At 49.0% G+C, this 20,014-nt stretch overlaps 1 protein-coding gene across 1 annotated transcript in view; it reads right to left on the bottom strand.

Moving 5' to 3' along the window:
• LOC119167548 (lethal (3) 80Fj) overlaps positions 1–20,014 on the bottom strand; it is a 331,845-nt gene that overhangs the window by 182,939 nt on the left and 128,892 nt on the right. The window contains exons 24-25 of the mRNA XM_037419055.2: positions 17,861–18,153; positions 493–573 (exon numbers count right to left, since the gene is read on the bottom strand). Of these exons, the coding sequence (XP_037274952.2) occupies positions 493–573; positions 17,861–18,153 (374 nt within the window). The remainder of the gene's footprint in view (positions 1–492; positions 574–17,860; positions 18,154–20,014) is intronic.

Raw genomic sequence — 20,014 nt, 5'->3', positions numbered from 1 at the left:
GACTGCGCAACACCGATAATACTCGGACAGGCAGCTTTACGCTTCAAACGCTTGACTTTTTTTTTCGCGTGCAAAACATCGCGCGTGATCCAGGGATTGTTTTTACGAGTTTTCCTAACTTTGTTTGGTATAAAGTTATTGAGGCAATAAGTACATATTTCCTTAAACCTCGTCCATAAGTCAGCAGCATCAGAGCCATTAAAATCACTCAAATTTCGAAATAGTCAAGCACACTTTCATCCCTGGCACACGAGAAATCTTTTACAACAGTTTTTTTTGCACAAGGCGTTTCATACTTAGCGTTCACTAAAGCACTAACAGACAATGTTAAAAAGAGAGATATAAACTTGCACAACGTCATGCAATAAAATTAATAAGAAGGGTCAGGGGTAAGCTTTCTTTCAGAATACAGTTTCCCAAAGACTGCACATGCATAGAGAGCTTTTTAGTATGCAATACCATAAGTAGTGAAGCTTCTCTTTGTTGGCATACCTGTACTCGACCAGTAGTCCTTCCCAAAAGTCCCACAACTGTTTCAAGCATCTTCTCCACAGGCAAGTTTTTGGGGTTCTCCTGCAATCAAAAATCACTGTTCGTATCACTTCAGCAATTATGAGTTATGAAATTAAGTTATTAGTGAAAATCCTCAAGTTCTTACACCTGTGACTTGAAGCGTGTTCTACTTTTTAGTTTCTTCCGAATCATGTTCCAAGTAATGCATGTGACAGAACGAATTCCCAGGAAAATGATTGTGCTGCAATTGTTTAGTTCTGCTTTTCAAGGACATCGAGTAGGCTCATTCGATTGCACTAAGCGACTGCCACAAATTCCGATCAATATTTCTTAAAACCCTCCACTTTCCCAGGGAAAACACAGAAAAATTTAATGTAACACTTCATTCATTTGTGTTTTTGAATTGTTGATATTCGGACAAACCGAGTTCATGATGTAAGATTATTCTGGGACCTTACAGACAGAACCAACATCCGATTATGGAGTATGATATAAAATATTGGGGAATAAAAGGGGACTTCAGATTAGTAATTATGACTACCTGAGGTACTGTTTATATAAGGGGCAAGCCAATTCTATTGCGTAGAACTTCTTGTTGCTATCTAATTTGAGAATAACTGTGTAGAGGCAACCACGTGTAATCTTCATACACAATACATTCATTAACTTCCAGATTTTAATCTTTTGTACTCATTTTCCTTTAAGCTTCTACACACCTTCACGCTCAATGCTCCAGCAGCAAATTTCTTGATACACTTAAACTTGGATATAATGAAACTGCCAAATTCCCCAAAATATTCGTTACGAGCAGGTTTTCGCGATACACAATTTCAGAACGAAAATTCAGCAATGAAACAAACAATTAAAAGTCACAGCTTTGCCGCAACGGTGAAGCAATTAACACAATATCAACAAATTGGAAGGTTACGCACAGAATGGCAAGCACATTAAAACGTGCCCAGTGTTTATCACGCAAAATTGACGCACAGAACGTACTCACAAGTACAAATGAACAAGAATAAGAGTTTCAGGTGTTACTACGCTTTGTCTGTAAAGCGCGCCCTCTTGGCAAACTGAGACTGTGCGGCGATTGCAGTGACCTTTGTGCACCCAGTAACTACAACAGAATCGTTCCGGTAAAAGCCCAAAGCCAGCCAAGACGTACGATTGTCCCACCACGAAATAAGCGCTAGTGTGAGCGTCCACCCTGCCCCCTTTTCGCAAGACAACGTATGCGTGAGAGATGAGAGCATGCGCCTCTACGTCATGATGATGTGGCGATGCGCGCTCATTGTGCCATTTTGCTGGTATTGCTGAAAACACGATAGTTCCCCAAGGATGCCGGTCACCAGCAGCAAGAGGTAGATATATATAGCTTGCCATTTGAACGTTGAAGGAAGTGCTGCTTCGGGGCTCAGTGGCCAACGCTTCGCAAACACAATTCAGAGGTCCAATGTTCTATTCCGTGCACCGAAGTCTTTTTCTGGAATGTTTTTCTTTCTCGAGTTTTCATATATATAGATACGTATACATATACAGTGAGTGAGGGCGACGCCTGTGCCAAACTTCAGCCGAGAGCATCCATATAACTGCTATTGCAATGAAAAAAAAAGCCAGCTGAAGGCAGAGCTCACATAAAACATTCAAGTAGCGATAAAAACTGCTATATCGCAATAAGAATTATATGCCCACTCTATATGTATGAAGTGGGCTATATACCGTAATTACTCGAATCTAACACGCTCCTTTTTTTCCAGTTAAGCGAGTTCATAAATCGCATGCGCGTTGGAACCGAGTTCGAAAAAAAAATGAATACGATCATTCTATTGCCATTGGCATTTCCGAAATCGCCGCCCCCTACGTGCTTCGGCATGGCGCGTCGGCCATTTCTGCCTATATGTTTCCCATGTGCGGCACTTCGTACGTGTGCAGAGGAGTTTGTAATCTTGTAGTTAATTAGCATCAACAGCATGGAAGGGCCGACTCGAAAAACTCGACGAGTGCACCACGATGCCGCTTTTAAAAGAAAAGTCTTCGCGATGCCGAAACGGACGTAAATCGGGCCGCATCGCGGTCGTTCGGAGTTTCCAAAACGTGCGTGCGGGACTGGCGGAAACAAAGGCAGAAGATTGTCGACAGCAAAGATTAACGCAAAGGCTTCAGTGGACCACAAAAGGGTCGGTTTCCGCAAATTGAAGAGCTGCTCACCGAGTATGTGCTTGAGCAGCGAGCGGCACAGCGGCCAGTGACGACAGAACTTCTCCAAGTGCAGGCTATGCAGTTAGCTTTAGAAAAGGGGCTAACACGGAGCCAGTTCAAAGCGAGCAGGTGCTGGCTCACTAACTTTCGGCTTTTTTCCTCCGAAAGCGAACGGGCATGGGCCAAAACTTGCCGGAGGAGTACGAAGAAAAGCTTAACAGTTTTCAGAGGTTCGTCCTAAACTTGCGGCACAACAACGGCTACCTGCTTGGACAAATCGGGAATGCCGATCAGACGCCTCTTTACTTCGACATGCCTGGCACCACAACCGTCGAGAAGAAGGGGGCGAAACAAGTTCGCGAGCTGACATCGGGCCACGGTAAAACTAGAGTGACGGCAATGCTCCGTTGCACGTCAGATAGGCACAAGCTTCCCCCATACCTCATATTTAAACGGAAGACGCTCCTGAAAGGAGTCGTTTTCCCGAGTGGTGTGATCGTGCGGGCCAACAAGAAAAATGGGTGCGCGTTGCAATCAATGTCTTACTTTTTTTTCGTCGTGGAAACCGGGTGCGCGTTACAATGGAGGGCGCGGTAGAATCGAGTAAATACGGTGTGTGTATATATATATATATATATATATATATATATATATATATATATATATATATATATATATATATATATATATATATATATATATATACCAAAAACAAAAGTGATGCTGGGTCCGGGAAATATTATTCGTATAGGAAAGAAGACGCACGTACAAAGTAATTTTATTTGACGTTTCGGCCGTGGGTCCGGCCTTCATCATGATGAAGGCCGGACCCACGGCCGAAACGTCAAATAAAATTACTTCGTACGTGCGTCTTCTTTCCTATACGAATATATATATATATATATACATATATATATATATTGTTACGGGAAGGAGACTGACTCAGAGGGGTAGTCACCGATGTATTTACAGCCGGTTAGGCGAGCAGCGCCAGCCAAACAGATTAGCTCGTGCCAGTCTATCTGCTTTGTCTTCTTCAGCTCCATGCACTGGCACGTAGCATGACCCCCAGCAGCAGAGGCACCATCGCAGTGCTTTAAAGGTCGTAATACTTGACGCAATATACGGTAGGGTCCCGTGTAATGAGACAGAAGTTTTTCGGATAGGCCCAGCCGACGATGAGGGAACCAGAGTAAAACGAGGGTACCGGGAGCGAAATGTACGTCTCTATGTTCCGCATCGTACTGACGGCATTGGTTGGTTTGCGACGCCATCAGCCGAGCGCGAGCGAGCTGACGGGCATGATCGGCTCGCGCAATCGCATCGCGGGCATACTCGCTGGTGTACGAAGTGTGAGCTGAGATGACTGTGTCCAGTGGTAAAGTCGGCTCTCTTCCGTGCAATAAGTAGAACGGCGAAAAGCCCGCTGTGTCGTGACGGGATGAATTATACGCGAAAGTTGCGTAGGGTAAGCCAAGGTCCCAGTCACGGTGGTCGGGCGACACGTACATAGCGAGCATATTTGTTAAAGTGCGGTTAAATCGTTCCGTGAGGCCGTTTGTTTGAGGGTGGTAAGCGGTTGTTAGTGTGTGTTGCGTGGAACAAGAACGCAGAATGTCGGCGATGACTAGGGATAGAAATGTACGGCCACGGTCTGTGAGAAGCTGTCTCGGAGCACCGTGAATCAATATAACGTCCTGTAACAAGAAGACAGCAACGTCGGTTGCACAGCTGGTCGGTAGAGCTCGCGTAATAGCGTAGCGTGTAGCGTAGTCTGTAATAACGGCTATCCATTTGTTTCCCAATGTTAATGTGGGAAAAGGACCAAGCAGGTCTAACCCAACACGGTAAAATGGTTCCGCGGGTATGTCAATTGGTTGAAGATGGCCAGCGGGTAGCAGCGACGGTGTTTTACGACGTTGGCATAGGTCACACGTGGCAACGTATCGGCGTACCGAACGAGCAAGGCCTGGCCAGAAAAAACGGCGCCGGACGCGCTCGTACGTGCGGGATACACCAAGGTGTCCAGCCGTGGGAGCGTCGTGAAGTTCGGTGAGAACACAGCGGCGCAAATGCTTAGGCACAACAATGAGAAGGTCGGGCCCGTCTAGTCGGAAATTGCGACGGTATAGCACACCCTTTTGAATGACAAAGTAGCGGACGGAAGCATCATTTGTGGAAGATCCCATACGGCTGATCCTCACGGACGAACTGAGTGGTCGCAGGTGTGAGAACCTTCTAGATGATGTCAAGCAGCTCTGGATCACGCTTCTGTTCTTCCCCAATATTAAGGAAGTCGGACACTGACAAAATAGAGTTCTCCGTGGGCTCGTCAGTGTCCTCACGATCATTGACAGGGTACCGGGAGAGGCAATCGGCATCACGGTGTAGGTGGCCAGATTTGTAGACCACCGAATAGGAAAACTCTTGCAGGCGCAAAGCCCAGCGGCCAAGGCGGCCTGATGGATCTTTCAGAGAGTTGAGCCAGCAGAGTGCGTGATGGTTGGTAACTACCGAAAATGGGCGTCCGTATAGATAAGGTCGAAATTTCGCCACCGCCCATACAAGAGCCAAGCACTTACGCTCTGTTATCGAATAGTTACGTTCAGGGGCGGATAGGAGGCGGCTGGCATATGCAATAACGCAATCATGGCCATGTTGTTTCCGAGCCAGCACTGCACCAATGCCATGCCCACTTGCATCTGTACGGATTTCCGTAGGGGCAGCAAGGTTGAAGTGTGCGAGAATCGGAGGGGTAGTGAGAAGAGCGACGAGAGTCGAGAACGCAGAAGCCTCTTTGGAGCCCCATGAAAACGGGACTTCTTTCTTGAGGATCTGCGTAAGCGGCCTCGCTATGTGCGCAAAATTTTTCACTAAGCGTCGGAAGTACGAGCATAGTCCGATAAAGCTGCGTACATCCTTCGCAGATCGTGGTACAGGAAAGTTTTTAACGGCGCTGATTTTTGCCGGGTCTGGTTGTACACCATTGGCGTCTACTAAATGGCCAAGCACTGTGATTTGATGACGTCCAAAGTGACATTTGGACAAGTTGAGCTGCAGGCCAGCGCGACGGAAGATTCCCAGGATGGCTGAGAGGCGCTCTATGTGAGTTTCAAATGTTGGTGAAAAGACGATGACGTCGTCCAAGTAGCACAAACAGGTGGACCATTTGAATATTCTGAGCAGGGAGTCCATCACTCGTTCGAAAGATGCTGGAGAGTTACAAAGGCCGAAGGGCATGACCTTGAACTGACATAGGCCATCGGGGGTGATGAATGCCGTCTTCACGGTCCATTTCATCTACCTCTATCTGCCAGTAGCCGGAACGAAGGTCTATGGGGGAAAAATAGTGGGACCGATAGAGGCAATCAAGCGCATCATCTATTCGTGGCAGAGGGTAGACGTCTTTTTTGGTAATTTTGTTTAGATGTCGATAATCCACACAGAAACGCCATGCACCGTCTTTCTTGCGGACTAGCACTACAGGAGAAGCCCAAGGACTGCAGGATGGCTCAATGATGTCCTTGGCGAGCATTTTGTCGACCTCACTTTGGATGATGTGACGCTCGGCCGCCGACACCCGATATGGACGCCTATGAATAGGATGCTCATTACCAGTGTTTATGCGGTGGCTCATACCGGTAGCTTTCCCCAACGGACAGCCGCTGATGTCAAAAACGTCGATGTAAGACAGCAGAACCCGGTGGAGCTCATCAGTCTGCTGCGGCGTTAAGTTGGAAGCGATCATCGAAGTAATAGCGCTGTTGAAGCAAGTGGCAGATTGATGTTGAGCGTGGGGGTCAGAAGGGGCGGCCATCGCGAAAACATCTACAGCATTGTCTTCTAAGGTGCAGAGCAACGCCAAAGAGATCCCTCGTGGCAAAACTTGAAAACTTGAGGTGTCAAGCTAAAGTTGACAACTGGGAGGCACGTAGAATTTCCTGCGACGGACAGAATGGTGTGCGGTAATGTAATGCCATGGCTTATGAGAACATCGGTGATAGGGGTCAGAACATAGTCACCGTCGGGAACTGGTGGTATTGAGACGAGCTCTATGTAGGTCAGTGTCTGTGGAGGGAGGCGCGCGTGTCCCGTTGTGCAGAGGCGACTCGGCCGTTGTGTAAGAGGTTCTGTTGCAGGCAAGTGTAGAGGGAGCGTACTGGTCGAACAGTCTATGAGGGCAGAATGCGCGGACAGGAAGTCGAGGCCTAAGATTACGTCGTGGGGGCATTTATCAAGGACGGTGAAGAGAACAACTGTGTGTCGATCCGCAATGTTCACACGAGCGGAGCACATTCCAATGATAGATGCTATTCCACCATCCGCAACACGGACGAACTGAGTGGTCGCAGGTGTGAGAACCTTCTTGAGCTTGCGGCGAAAATCACTCGTCATCACGGAAAGTTGGGCGCCGGTGTCAACAAGAGCAGTGACATGTACAGCGTCTACTTGTACGTCTATGAGGTTCTGTTTTGTCGGTATCGTCAAAAGAGGATTTTCGGTCAGTCCGAGCGATGCAGCACCACCTGCGGGGGTTGCAACGCTTAGTTTTCCATCGGGGAACCTCAAGGGAAGGCGGGGGAAGATGGTCGGCGGGGCTGTGGAGAACGAGACTGGCGACGTTAGGGGGATGGAGAGCGGGAGTAGCGGTGTTCAGAAGCAGGTTCCTGGGCAAAATGGTCGCGGCTGGTCTCATGGCGATAGGCAGGACGTGCACAGAAGGAACGAGAGGACAGTTGTGCAGGAGGACCCCAGCGACTTCTGCAATGGCGAGAAATGTGCCCGATTCTGTGACGCGAGAAGCATATTGGCTTGTCATTGTGTGTTCGCCATGCGGACGGATTACGGAACGTTGAGGGAGAGCCGGTCGGGAAGGGACGTGCAGGCGTGTATCGGGGCTGGTAGTCGGTGCGGGGAGGCGGTGAGATAGAGTGAATTCCCAAGCTGGCGATTTCCTGCCGGACGACTGCTTGAATGAGAGGCAACGTAATTGGCGGAGAGGGGTCAGGGGACCTTGGTCCCACCTTAGCTGGAGCAGCCGCTTCAAGCTCCCGCCTGACGATTCGCATCAAGTTGTCACAGGTGTCTGGTGGATGATATGTGTCGAGACACGACGACGTCGCAGTGGTGTTCGGGAGGCGCTGGAACTGATGGGAGATGCGTCTGCTTTTAGCTTGTTGGAACCGGCGGCATTCTTGAATGATCGCATCACCAGATGACACATTGTTGAATACCAACAAGTTGAACGCATCGTCGGCGATACCCTTTAGGATATGCGCAACTTTGTCAGGTTCAGACATTTTCGTCAGCTTGGCGGCATAGTGAAAGGACAGCCTGAATATAACCGATGTAGGGCTCCGTGGAAGATTGTGCGCGAGTCGACAACTCATTTTCCGTAGCTTCACGATGACCAGAGATGTTGCCAAAAAGCTCACGGATCTTTGCCTTGAAGCTGTCCCAGCTTGTTATGTCATGCTCGTGGTTATCAAACCAAACACGAGGGGTTCCGTCGAGATAAAAAATGACGTTTGCGAGCATAAGAGTGGGATCCCACCTGTAAGTGGTGCTGACGCGTTCGTAGAGGCGTAGCCACTGGTCGACGTTGGAACCCTCGCTGCCCAAAAACACGCCAGGGTCTTTGAGCGCGGGAAGCGTCACGAAAGTTGTTGCGGGCACTGGGTTGACAGGTCGGGCAGAAGGGGGAGCGACCGGAGAGGATGTAGCCGAGTCTTGAGTGGTCATGTTGTAAGCCCCGAGGGAGCGTCCGCTTCGGAGTTCCGTGGCGAGGACGGGGATCGCACAACTCCCCCAAATATGTTACGGGAAGGAGACTGACTCAGAGGGGTAGTCACCGAAGTATTTACAGCCGGTTAGGCGAGCAGCGCCAGCCACACAGATTAGCTCATGCCAGTCTATCTGCTTTGTCTTCTTCAGCTCCATGCATTGGCACGTAGCAATATATATATATATATATATATATATATATATATATATATATAGTGGGGAATTATATGCCCACTCTATACATACATACTGTTGTATACATGCATGAAGCACATGTCGACAACGTGCCGTCACATTGCTGGAGCTAACACAAAGTAGCAAAACTGCCATTTGGGCTAGTTGGTGATGGTTCACTGTGAATGGAAGTAGCGGGGCACAGTACGGAACAGGGACTGGAGGAGAGAAAAACAACACAGGCGCATGCTCGCAACTGGAAGTTTATTGAAGAGGAAACACATAAATAGCTCCCAAAATTGTCACACGGCGCAAGTTCTTTCGCCTACAAAACCCAAAAAAGACAGAAAAACTGGTTGATTGATTGATTTGTAGTGTTTAACGTCTCAAAACCACTATTTGATTATGAGAGACGCCGTAGTGGAGGGCTCCGGAAATTTTGACCACCTGGGGTTCTTTAACGTGCACCCAAATCTGAGTACACGGGCCTACAACATTTCCGCCTCCATCGGAAATGCAGCCGCCACAGCCGGGATTTGAACCCGCGACCTGCGGGTCAGCAGCCGAGTACCTTAGCCACTAGACAAGACAGAAAAACTGGAAAAAAAAAAAGTCCCTGTTACGTACTGTGCCCCACTTCTTGCATTCGCAATGAACGAAGACCATGGTCTAGCAAACCTGCGACGGGATGCGAGAGAACAAAGCACGGGACGAGTCGAACTCCAAAGATCTGTCATCGCCCCCGTGACTTTAGACATTTTCCGGCAGCTAATCCAGCATCTCCTCGGTAGTGACAACACGGCTCTCCACTTTACAAAAATAAAAGGCGAAACCGAACGCTGTCGGGGGCCACTTCATGCGTGCGCAATAAAACCTATTCGTTTTCAATGTTTTGCATTGAAAACAAAAAGCGAACGGCATGCGATACCACCAAATACCAGTGTAATGACACGAAGCAAGATTACTGCTATTTTTTTTAAACCCATCATCAGGTGTCACTTTAACATAGTGCAGTTCAGAGACTTCTGCAGCAACCGAAGAGTAGCACTGCCTATGCAGGTCTTTTTTTTTTTTTTAATGGAGAGCACATACGTGCGTGGATCTGCGGGGACAAGAATAATGGCAACGCAGGCTCAAGGGATGCTGGACCGCGTTCCAACATAACGCGCGCTCTTGCGCACTACCGAGTGCTCGCGCTCGCCTTGCAGTCACCAGGACTGTCCGTTACGCCGCCACTTCGAACTCTGTCGTCGGTGGGCAACCGCAGTAGATGCATGTTCGTGCCAAAATGAGAAAATTTGGGGCCGAATTCCTAGGCTGTCAGTAGCATGAATCCATTATATTGTCACAGGTAATGGGTATGAGCCATCAACTGTAGGTGGAATCCCTTGGAAGTGAAGAAAGAAGAAGGCTTTTGCGTCCTGGTCTGAGGGCAAGCAGGACATTGTTTGGTCGCTGTCTGTTATTACGTTCGCGGCACTGGTGGAGGTGCTGGGTAAATGTGCCTCGGCTGCAGATTTTCAGCCGACACACCGAGCTACTTGGAGACAGCTATAGCTCCCACGACAAGAAGCAGTTGCCGCCTGCGAGGACTATCTCCGGAGTACGGTCCCCTCTCTCAAGACGAGATGGCAACTTCAACTAACAACCAGGCGAGTCAAACCAACGACGCCTATTCTTTTCTCCCGCATGTTTTTCATGCGCCGCAAACACCACGCTCATTTCATGGAGACATTTATGAAGATGTTGACGACTGGCTTGACCACTTCAATCGAGTTGCCAACATCAATGAATGGGATGAAGCTCACAAGCTGCGGAAAGTTTACTTTGCGTTAGAAGACTCTGCCAAAACGTGGTACGAGAATGACGAGTGTTCGTTTGCGACGTGGCATGAGTTCAGCCGACAGTTTCGTGATGCGTACCGCAGCACTGAAAGGAAAGAGAGAGCGGAGCAGGCTATCTCGTCTCGGAACCAACCACCCAACGAGAAAGTTTCGATGTTTGTCGAGGACATGCTTTGACTCTTCAAGCGTGCTGACCTTGCAATGTCCGAGGAAAAGAAGGTGCGGCATTTAATGTGTGGGGTAAAACAGCAGCTCTTCGCCGGACTCGTGCGCAATCCACCGACGACTGTGGCAGAGTTCATAAATGAGGCAACCACAATGGAGCGTACTCTCCAGTATAGGTCGTCACAGTATGAACACCACAACGTGACCCCTGCTGCATGCTTTATCGGGGCTGACAGCGAGAGGCATGCCCTCGCTGAGTTCATAAGAAGCATCGTGCGGGACGAGCTGCGCCAACTCCAAGCAGCGGGACCCCAACCACCTGTAAGTGCTCTCGCAGACTTAATCCGAAATGAGATCCGACAGGTGGTCACCCAACTCGCGCCAACAAGGCCTGAGGCCCCTGTGCTGACTTATGCGGCGGCTCTGCGATCTCCTGCACCACATGGCCCTGATCCTACCATGGGGAGAATGGATCAGGCTAGCCATCGATTCCAGGGCACCTCTTCGACTCCGCCACCCACCTCAAGGTTTCCGAGTGCACCAACTTATCGTCCGTCTGGATCGCGGCAGAACGCCACAAAGGCCAGCGTGTGGCGTACGTCCGATAACCGTCCACTCTGCTACCACTGTGGCGAAGCGGGTCACGTCTACCGTAACTGCCAGTCCCGCCAACTTGGTCTCCGTGGCTTTCACCCTGATGCTCGGTGCCCGCGTTACGGTGAGCGTCCCCGCGACATCGAAGCGTACCTTGCGGGCCAGCAAGCTCCTCGCCTTGGTCAACGCCCCCAATCCCGATCACCATCACCTCGTCGCCCCACGTCACTTAGCATTCCCTCGTCATCTTATGCTCCTTTCAGAGGCCGGTCACCGAGTCCCCACAGGGGAAACTAGAAACCGCGGCTCCTGGGGGTGAAGCCACGTCCCAACGAACTGTCAAAGAACCTCCTTCGACGCAAAGACCCGACAAAGAACGTTCTGACTTTCCAGTCATTTCCAAAGTCATAAGACTGTTTCCGCCGACATCACCGTACACGTCGATAATCACATCGTCACTGCCCTCGTTGACACCGGCGCCGATTATTCGGTTATGAGCAGCGCCCTAGCATCCCAACTGAGGAAGGTAACTACCCCTTGGCAAGGACCGCCGTTGCGCACGGCAGGAAGCCACCTCGTCACGCCAACTGGAATGTGCACAGCCCGTGTTCGAGTTCGTGCTTCGACCTTCACAGGGTCTTTCCTCGTATTACCTGTGTGCTCCCGTCCACTCATTCTGGGGCTAGACTTTCTTCGCGAACACGGCGCAATTATTGACCTACGAGACTTGCAGGTGTCGTTCGAGGACCCGTTTCATCCTGAACCGGAAAACGCCCGCTCATCGAAGGCTGCCCTACGTGTATCCTCCGAATCTGTTACTCTGCCTCCCCGCAGCAGCCTTTTTATCAACATTGAATGTGACCAAGACGTCCCCGATGCTGTAATTGCAGAAGGAAATTAGTCCCTACTTTTTGCACAACAAATCTGCGTTGCCCGAGGTATTGTTCAGCCCAGTAGAAAGCAGGCTTGCCTATTAGTCACGAATTTCAGCGAGGAGTATCGCCATCTTACCAAACACACTGCGATCGCATACCTTGAGGATATTGCCGACGTCTCTGGTCCCTCGACATTATCTGCTCTTTCGTCGTGCGACGATTCTGCCATGACATTTGCAAGCACTCTCGACGTAAACCAGGGTCTACCGTCTGTACAACGGGAACGTCTTTTGAAGCTACTCGGCTGATTTCGGGACTGCTTCGCTACGACTGCGAAAGTTAACCAAACACCGCTTGCCAAGCATCGTATCATCACCGAGCCTACCGAGAGACCCATTTGACAGCATGCCTACAGAGTCTCGCAAAAAGAACAAGACGTTATACGCCAACAGGTCCAGCAGATGCTCAAGGACGATGTCATCCAGCCATCGACCAGTCCCTGGGCGTCCCCTGTTGTGTTAGTAAAGAAAAAAGATGGTACTCTGCGATTTTGCGCCGACTGCCGAAAGTTGAATAAGATCACGAAGAAAGACGTGTATCCTTTACCACGAATAGACGACTCGCTGGACCGCATTCGCAATGCTCGTTACTTTTCTTCCATGGATCTACGCAGCGGCTATTGACGAACCATTATCCGGACACCTTGGCTACACGCGCACATTGGAAAGAATTCGCCGCTCATACTACTGGCCCCACCTCGCGAAGACAGTCAAGCAGTACGTCCGCACATGCCGCAACTGCCAACGCCGTAAGACTCCACCTGTTCGACCAGCAGGACTACTACAGCCTATCGCCACGCCGAAGACACCATTCCATCAAATCGGCATTGACTTGCTCGGCTCATTTCCCACCTCGTCTATAAACCGGTGGATTGTGGTTGCCACCGATTATTTATCTCGTTACAGCGAAACAAAGGCCCTGCCCAAAGCTACCGCAGCCGAAATCGCACAGTTTTTTGTCACCAGCATCGTACTTCATCACGGAGCGCCAGCTGTGATAACTACTGATCGTGGTACAGCTTTCACCGCAGAGATGCTTCAAGAAGTGCTGAGACTAAGTGGTACAGAACATCGCAAAACCCCGGGTTATCAACCCCAAACAAATGGACTCACTGAACGGTTGAACAAGACCATTGCAGATATGCTGTCAATGTATGTGGCTGTTGATCACAAGAACTGGGATGATATACTCCCTCACGTAACTTTTGCTTACAATACAGCAGTCCAAGAGAGTACAGCTTTCACCCCATTTCACTTAGTTCATGGTCGAGAGGTCACTACAATGCTCGACGCAATGCTCCTTCCCAACAACTTGAGCATGTTCAACGCGGACGCTGCATTGTTCGCTCAACGTGCCGAGGAGGCCCGTCAACTCGCCCGATGCCGTATTCATTCTCGCCAAACTGCCGACGCACACCGCTACAACCTTACACACCGAGAGGTTACCTTTCAACCAGGCGATGAAGTTTGGGTTGGGTGTGGACTCCCATCCGACAGCGTGGTCACTCTGAGAAGTTGCTTCGGCGCTACTTCGGCCCTTACAAAGTTCTGCGCCGACTCAGTGACATTACGTATGAAGTTCTCCATGAGGGCGCCTCAAGCCGTTCCCGTCGGTTTCCAGAAAGTGATGTGGTGCACGTGTCAAGACTCGAGCCATATTTCTTGCGTCATCCATCGAACGTGGACTAACTTACCATGCAATGACTATTCCTTTGTCACTTTGGTTTGTTTTTTTTTATTGTCTTGTGTACTTACTCCTTTCTTTATTGAGTACCTCTATGACGCCAGCCCATTTTTTTCCCTTACGACGGAGTTGTTGGGTTCCATGGTAGCATCTTTTCTTTCTCATTTTTTTTCCTCAACGCTCATTACCAGCATCGAGCCGATGCTTTTTGAGGAGAGGGAGTAATGTCACAGGTAATGGGTATGAGCCATCAACTGTAGGTGGAATCCCTTGGAAGTGAAGAAAGAAGAGGGCTTTTGCGTCCTGGTCTGAGGGCAAGCAAGGCGTCGTTTCGTCGCTGTCTGTTATTACGTTCGCAGCAATATCAAGGATGTTTTCGCTTCTACTTTGACACATAGAGGTCGCAGATACATGTTCTCATATGGAGTACCGACGGGAAATAGAGAAACTTCTGTGTTATGCGTTATGAAGGAATTCCTTCCATAGAGGTTAGTTAGAGGCAAATTTAACTGTATTTCATTTATTAATCGTGTTTTCATATTGTTACGCATGCCTTGGAAGAAAACGAAGATGGGTGAACATGCTGGCTGCCCCAAGCTGGAGGGAGAAAGAAGACGACGAGACTGGGATCATCAACCTGTTGGCCGCTCCGGCGCTTCTCTTCGCGACCAAAATAAACGGCCCCCTTCAGCCGTATACGTCCTGGTCCTCCTTGTGCGTAACAATATGAATAGTTCTCTTAGGTATAAATGCAATTTTTTAAATAACTACACTGCATTTACAAGCCTTTTTTTTGTACTGGGTGCTTCTCTATTTTACAAGCTGGCACGGTGGCACAATGGTTATAGTGGTCGAATGCAGACCGAAAGTTCGCAGGCCTCAATCCTGGCCACAGTGGCTGTATTTCAATGGAGGCGAAAAAGATGCCGCTGTACCTACCGTATGAACCAGAATATAAGTCGAGATATTTTCAATAAAATAATAAGCTGAAGTTGCCCCTCGTCTTATATAGCGGTGTCTAGCCGAAAGTAGAACGCTGTCTGGCAACATGTGGCTTGCATGTGGTTGAGAAGCCGGATGCGGCCATATCCGCATCCCAATCCAATTGCAGTCTGTTTTTTTTTTTTTTTCTTTCTGTCTGTTTTCTTTGTGTTGGTGATTTGCTTCCGATCTGTTCCAAGTTTTCGCTCCGCTTGACATTGCGCTGCATTTTTAGTGGCCTTTTTTTTTTTCGTTCACTGAATATGACTAGCGGTGCGAGGAGGCAGTACTCGGCTGCGTTTAAACAAGATATTCCCGTTCGCTTCTGCGAACGGGAATATGGCTGCTCAGCGCCGCTTTGGTGTATCAGAGAAAACTGTGCACTATTGGAGGGCGCAGAAAGGGAAGCTCCAGATGTGCAATCCTCGAAAAATGTCATTTCGTGGACGAAGTGTCGTTCATCCACAGCTGAAGGATAAGCTAGCGGACTTTGTGCGGGAAGTTCGTGCGCGCTCGCTGCCAGTGACCATGGATACCATTCGCAAGAAAGCCGTGGAACTCGCTCGAGAAGCTGGGCTCACGAGAGAAGAGTTTCGTGCACCGAGCTCTTGGGTGCGTCGATTTATGCGACGCAAAAGATTTTCTCTCCGGCGGCGCACATTCATCTGTCAAAAGTTGCCGGAGGAGTTCGAGGACAAGTTCATAATCTTTCAGCGCTTTGTGAACCGGCTTCGGGAGCAAAACGACTACATGATGAGGCAGATTGGCAACGGTGATAAGACACCCGAATGGTTTGACATGCCTTCGTCGACCATGATCACGCAGCACGGCGCCAAGGATGTAAAGCTGTTGTCCACTGGCAACGAGCACTCGCGCTTCACCATCATGCTGGCATGCACGGCAGATGGTAGAAAGCTTCCGCCCTTCGTCATTTTCAAACGCAAGACAATGTCGAAGGAAGTGTTCCCGCCCGGTGTTGTCGTTCGCGCCAACAAAAAGAGATACATGGACGAGGACATGATGCTCGAATGGATACGAGTGGTGTGGAACCGTCGGCCAGGTGCACTGCTGCGTCTTCGCAGCCTGCTGGTGTTGGATGCGTATCGTGGCCACTTAACCGACGCAGTGAAACGCGCACTCGGCGATGGGGAAACGGACCTCGCCGTGATACCAGGTGGTATGACGTCCACCCTCCAGCTGCTCAATGTTGTGCTAAACAAGCCGTTGAAGGACCGAGTGCGGCTGGAATACTAAGAGTGGATGTCCGGCGATGACACCAAGACACCTACGGGCCGCCTACAGAGGCCTCCGCTTGCGACTGTTTGTGGCTGGGTGCTTTCCGCCTGGCGTTTCTTGCCGGATTCCATGGTGGAAAATGCTTTCAAGAAATGTTGCATCAGCAACTCGCTGGATGGCACTGAAGACGACGCACTGTGGGAGGCGGCCAGCGACATACTCTCGTCTTGAGAAGACAGTGGTGCTTTGTCGGACGAATAGGAGCAGTTGCGATGGTGGTTGAGGGAAGCTCCAACGATCGGGGTGCGGTGCGCCCAATTTGCAAATAAATGTGGTTCGGCAGTTTTGGGTTGTTTTCCTTTTTTTTTTTTTCGGTAACCTGAACTTGGTGGATTGACCTATATTCCCACTCGACTTATAGTCCGGTTTATACGGTAGATTGAGGCGCACATTAAAAACAACACATGGTCAAAATTTTCCACAGCCCTTCACTATAGCATCTCTCACAATCATATATGTGTTTTAGGACTTAAAACCCCAGCAATTGTTTATTCATTATTTTATCCAATCCAAACTCGTACATGAACATAAATTTCTTTTCTTTTTAGAGCACTGTGTGCTCGCAACATGATTGCTGCCATGTGCGTTAGCTCAGCAGCCATCTGGGGGCGACTCGCAGACACTTCTACGTGCCGTGCTCTCATCACAAAGAGACTATGCGAAAATTGCTACCCTCCCTGGAGTGCCGGTATTAGCGTTTTGTAGAGTTATGTGATATCAAATCCAACAGAGTTAGCTGGCAGCATCACTTCAAAAAACATTCTAATTTTTTGCTATCGTATTTTTTGTTTTGCCCTCACGGTGATACTGTGACTTTCTTAGCTATATACAGAAGTCCACTTTTGAAACCAAAATGCACTAGCGTCAACCACCAAGTCAATAATGCTGTATAATGAAGCACGGCAGCAAAATGAATGAGAATACCCGTGTGTGCTTGATGCGCAGTCAGGTGCACTTGTCTTTGCTAGGCTGTTCCAGGAACTGGACACCATTACGCTTATTTTGAGCACTTTTATTGCCATCCTTTTTTTTTCTTTTGTTAATGGTGCCATCCAGTTATAAAAATATATGACGGTCTCATCACAAGGGCAAAGCAATAAATGCGATAGCAACAAATTGTTATGTTACGTGAAGGCTGGCAGCTAACTCTTTTGGAACCGATACCGCCTGACTACAAAACGCAGGTGTAAGAGAATACAGCCACGCCAGGAAGGCATACCTTTTTCTACACAGTCTTTAAGTTGAGAGTGCAGGGCATGGATAGAAAGCACCAGCCGTCGCGACCGCACCAAAGTTCACAGCTTTTGCTCGAGCGATCACAGCCTTGGCGAAACTGAAACTGTAACTGCTTTGATGAAACTGAGAGCAAGTTTCAGCCACGTTTTTAGGCACGAGGCTTGATGGCAGTTGCACCTTGCGGCTGAATTCGGGCGCTGGAGCGCAGTAGGGCACTGATGGACGAGTTAGGTGCAACAGGGGCAGTTCAGCGCAAGATGGCACAGGTAAACAAGTTTGGCGCACAATGGCACAGCTGTTCCACCCGTGAGGTCACTTATAAATGGATGCAACTGTAGTCTACTGTTGCATCATTTTCATTTTTTTTTTCAACATATAAACACTGGCCCAGTCACACACGTTATCCCACTCTACCAGCAAAGAACCTTGCTAACAACAGCAAGAAAGCTCACTGACCACACTGAAACGTTCGGTGCAGCGCATGACCGAGTGCGCCGACAGCACTTGCAGGCACTGCGTGAGCAGGATGTCGTTGGTGTCGGGGCTGCTCAGCATCAGGCGCAGCAACGGGAAGGTAAAGCAGAACGCCGGGCTCGGTAGGCGACGGGCACCCGTAGGAGAACAGGACAGGTCGTGGAAGCGGGTGACCACCCGTTGCATGCAGGCGTCCAAGTCCTCTTCCGTCCACCGAGGATCCACCTCGCAGCAGGGCTTTGCTAACCGCAGCATCAAGTAGCCCACCGATGCAGCTGAAGGCAGAGACAGGAGCGAACGGACAGTCGACACTGCTACTTTTCAGCCGTCGTAAGACCCCTCGCAGGGGTAATGCATAGCTAAAGTATCAATTGTTGCAGTGAAACACAACTGCTACCACTAGACGGCAATTCGAACAAGAATCACAAACTATGAAAATAAAAAAGTATAAGTAAGTTAAATATGGCACTCATTGCCAATTTACAGTAACAAACAACATGCCAAAACCTAAATTGCAACTTTCTCCGAGGGGCAGCACAGGAACAGTTTGAGAGAAAGTGACTGAACAGGAAATCTGCTCACTCACATATGCTCAGTCACACTCTTGCTTTTGTTGCCCAGGGCGCCTTTTACGGACACCCTGGCCAACAAAGGCACAAGTTTTCATTGAGACTAACTCATTTACTGCAGTGTAATTTGCTTAGGAAATTATTCACAAATGTGGACGCAGGTTAACATTTGTAAAGGCGCTTTACTGGCTATTACAGTGGCGAGAATGCCATCCAGCATTTGTAGCAGGCAAAATCTGCTTTTGGAGCAGCTATCTCTGTGTTTGTAACATGCACGGGCTTTTTATGACATACACAGAGGAAGAAAACTTAGCCTTAATTTAGCTTATAGTCCCCTCAGTTTATGTAATCATTTATACAGAAGCAGCAGGCCCACGAAATAAGCACAAAATATAAACAAAAGCAGGATTAAATACAGAAGCGGTGTCATAAAACAGTGAAAGATATTGCACCGACGATTAATCTACCTGCAGCATGAAGTTTTAACAGCGCGCGCGCACACTCAATCACATAGGCGTGCCTAATGATAGGCGAGGGGGGGGCGCAAAGCCAGCCCCGTAGATTGACATGATAGGGAGCGGGGTGCTGCGACGAACCTTTGCCCCCTCCTCTTGAAGGGGAACTTTGAGCATGCCTATGCCCCCCCCCCCCCCCCCTCCTTGCACACATTTAAAGCTTTTTACAGTAAAACTTCGTTAATATGTACAACGTTGAGAACGCGGCTATCTGCACACTAAATGTAGTATGCATTAACCACCAAAAACCAATTCGCATCTCTTTACGTTCGCCATCGCTGCTAAAGAAGTAATAAATAAATATAGTGCCACAGCAAATATTCCTTAAACTGTCCACCACAAAACCATTTCTTCCTGTTTGCAAAAATTTTAGAAATGACTGGCACTATCCCACGGCCGTTGAATGGCACACGGTGACGACATCAAGAAGCATTTCAAAACTACTGCAGAATCCAGGATACGCAGCTGCTGCAGTGACCTGCATAGCAACAAAACAGACATAAGCCCCTGTCTGCGATAAAAACGCACTGCGATCTGCTAATTAGCAAAAACAGAGACAGCTTTTTATGGGTGAAGCTCCGCTTAGACTAACCTTGTTTTCTGTCAGATTTAACCCGCAGCATCTCCAGAACCATATAATAGATAACACTGTCTCATCACCACTTCTCGTTTCATTTCCTAGATGGTGTTAGTCCATTAGACGTGTGAGTGCAATAGGACAAACGCACGGACGATAGCATGAACGAACAGACGCACGGATGGATGCCCGGACGGATGAACAGATGCATGCACAGACACACACACGGACAGACCGACAGAAGCACAGACAGATGCACAGATGGACGATTTGCCCCATCCGTTATCATTCACTCCGTAGATATGCTGCGATTCTTTTGAGACGTGGTACGGTCGTAGGGAGCATGTCGTCTACTGGCTAGTAGTGTGCAACGTTTCACCTACTTAGCGTACACGCCTTACCAAGCCACTTGCACCAACTCGGCTTCAGACCGCGTACAGATGCGACAAGAAAGCTATTGCATTAATGCAACGAT

Source organism: Rhipicephalus microplus, chromosome 3 (genome assembly GCF_043290135.1).
Source record: "Rhipicephalus microplus isolate Deutch F79 chromosome 3, USDA_Rmic, whole genome shotgun sequence".
In the NCBI taxonomy this organism is placed as follows: Eukaryota; Metazoa; Arthropoda; class Arachnida; order Ixodida; family Ixodidae; genus Rhipicephalus; species Rhipicephalus microplus.
This window is presented reverse-complemented; position numbering and strand designations above follow the sequence as displayed.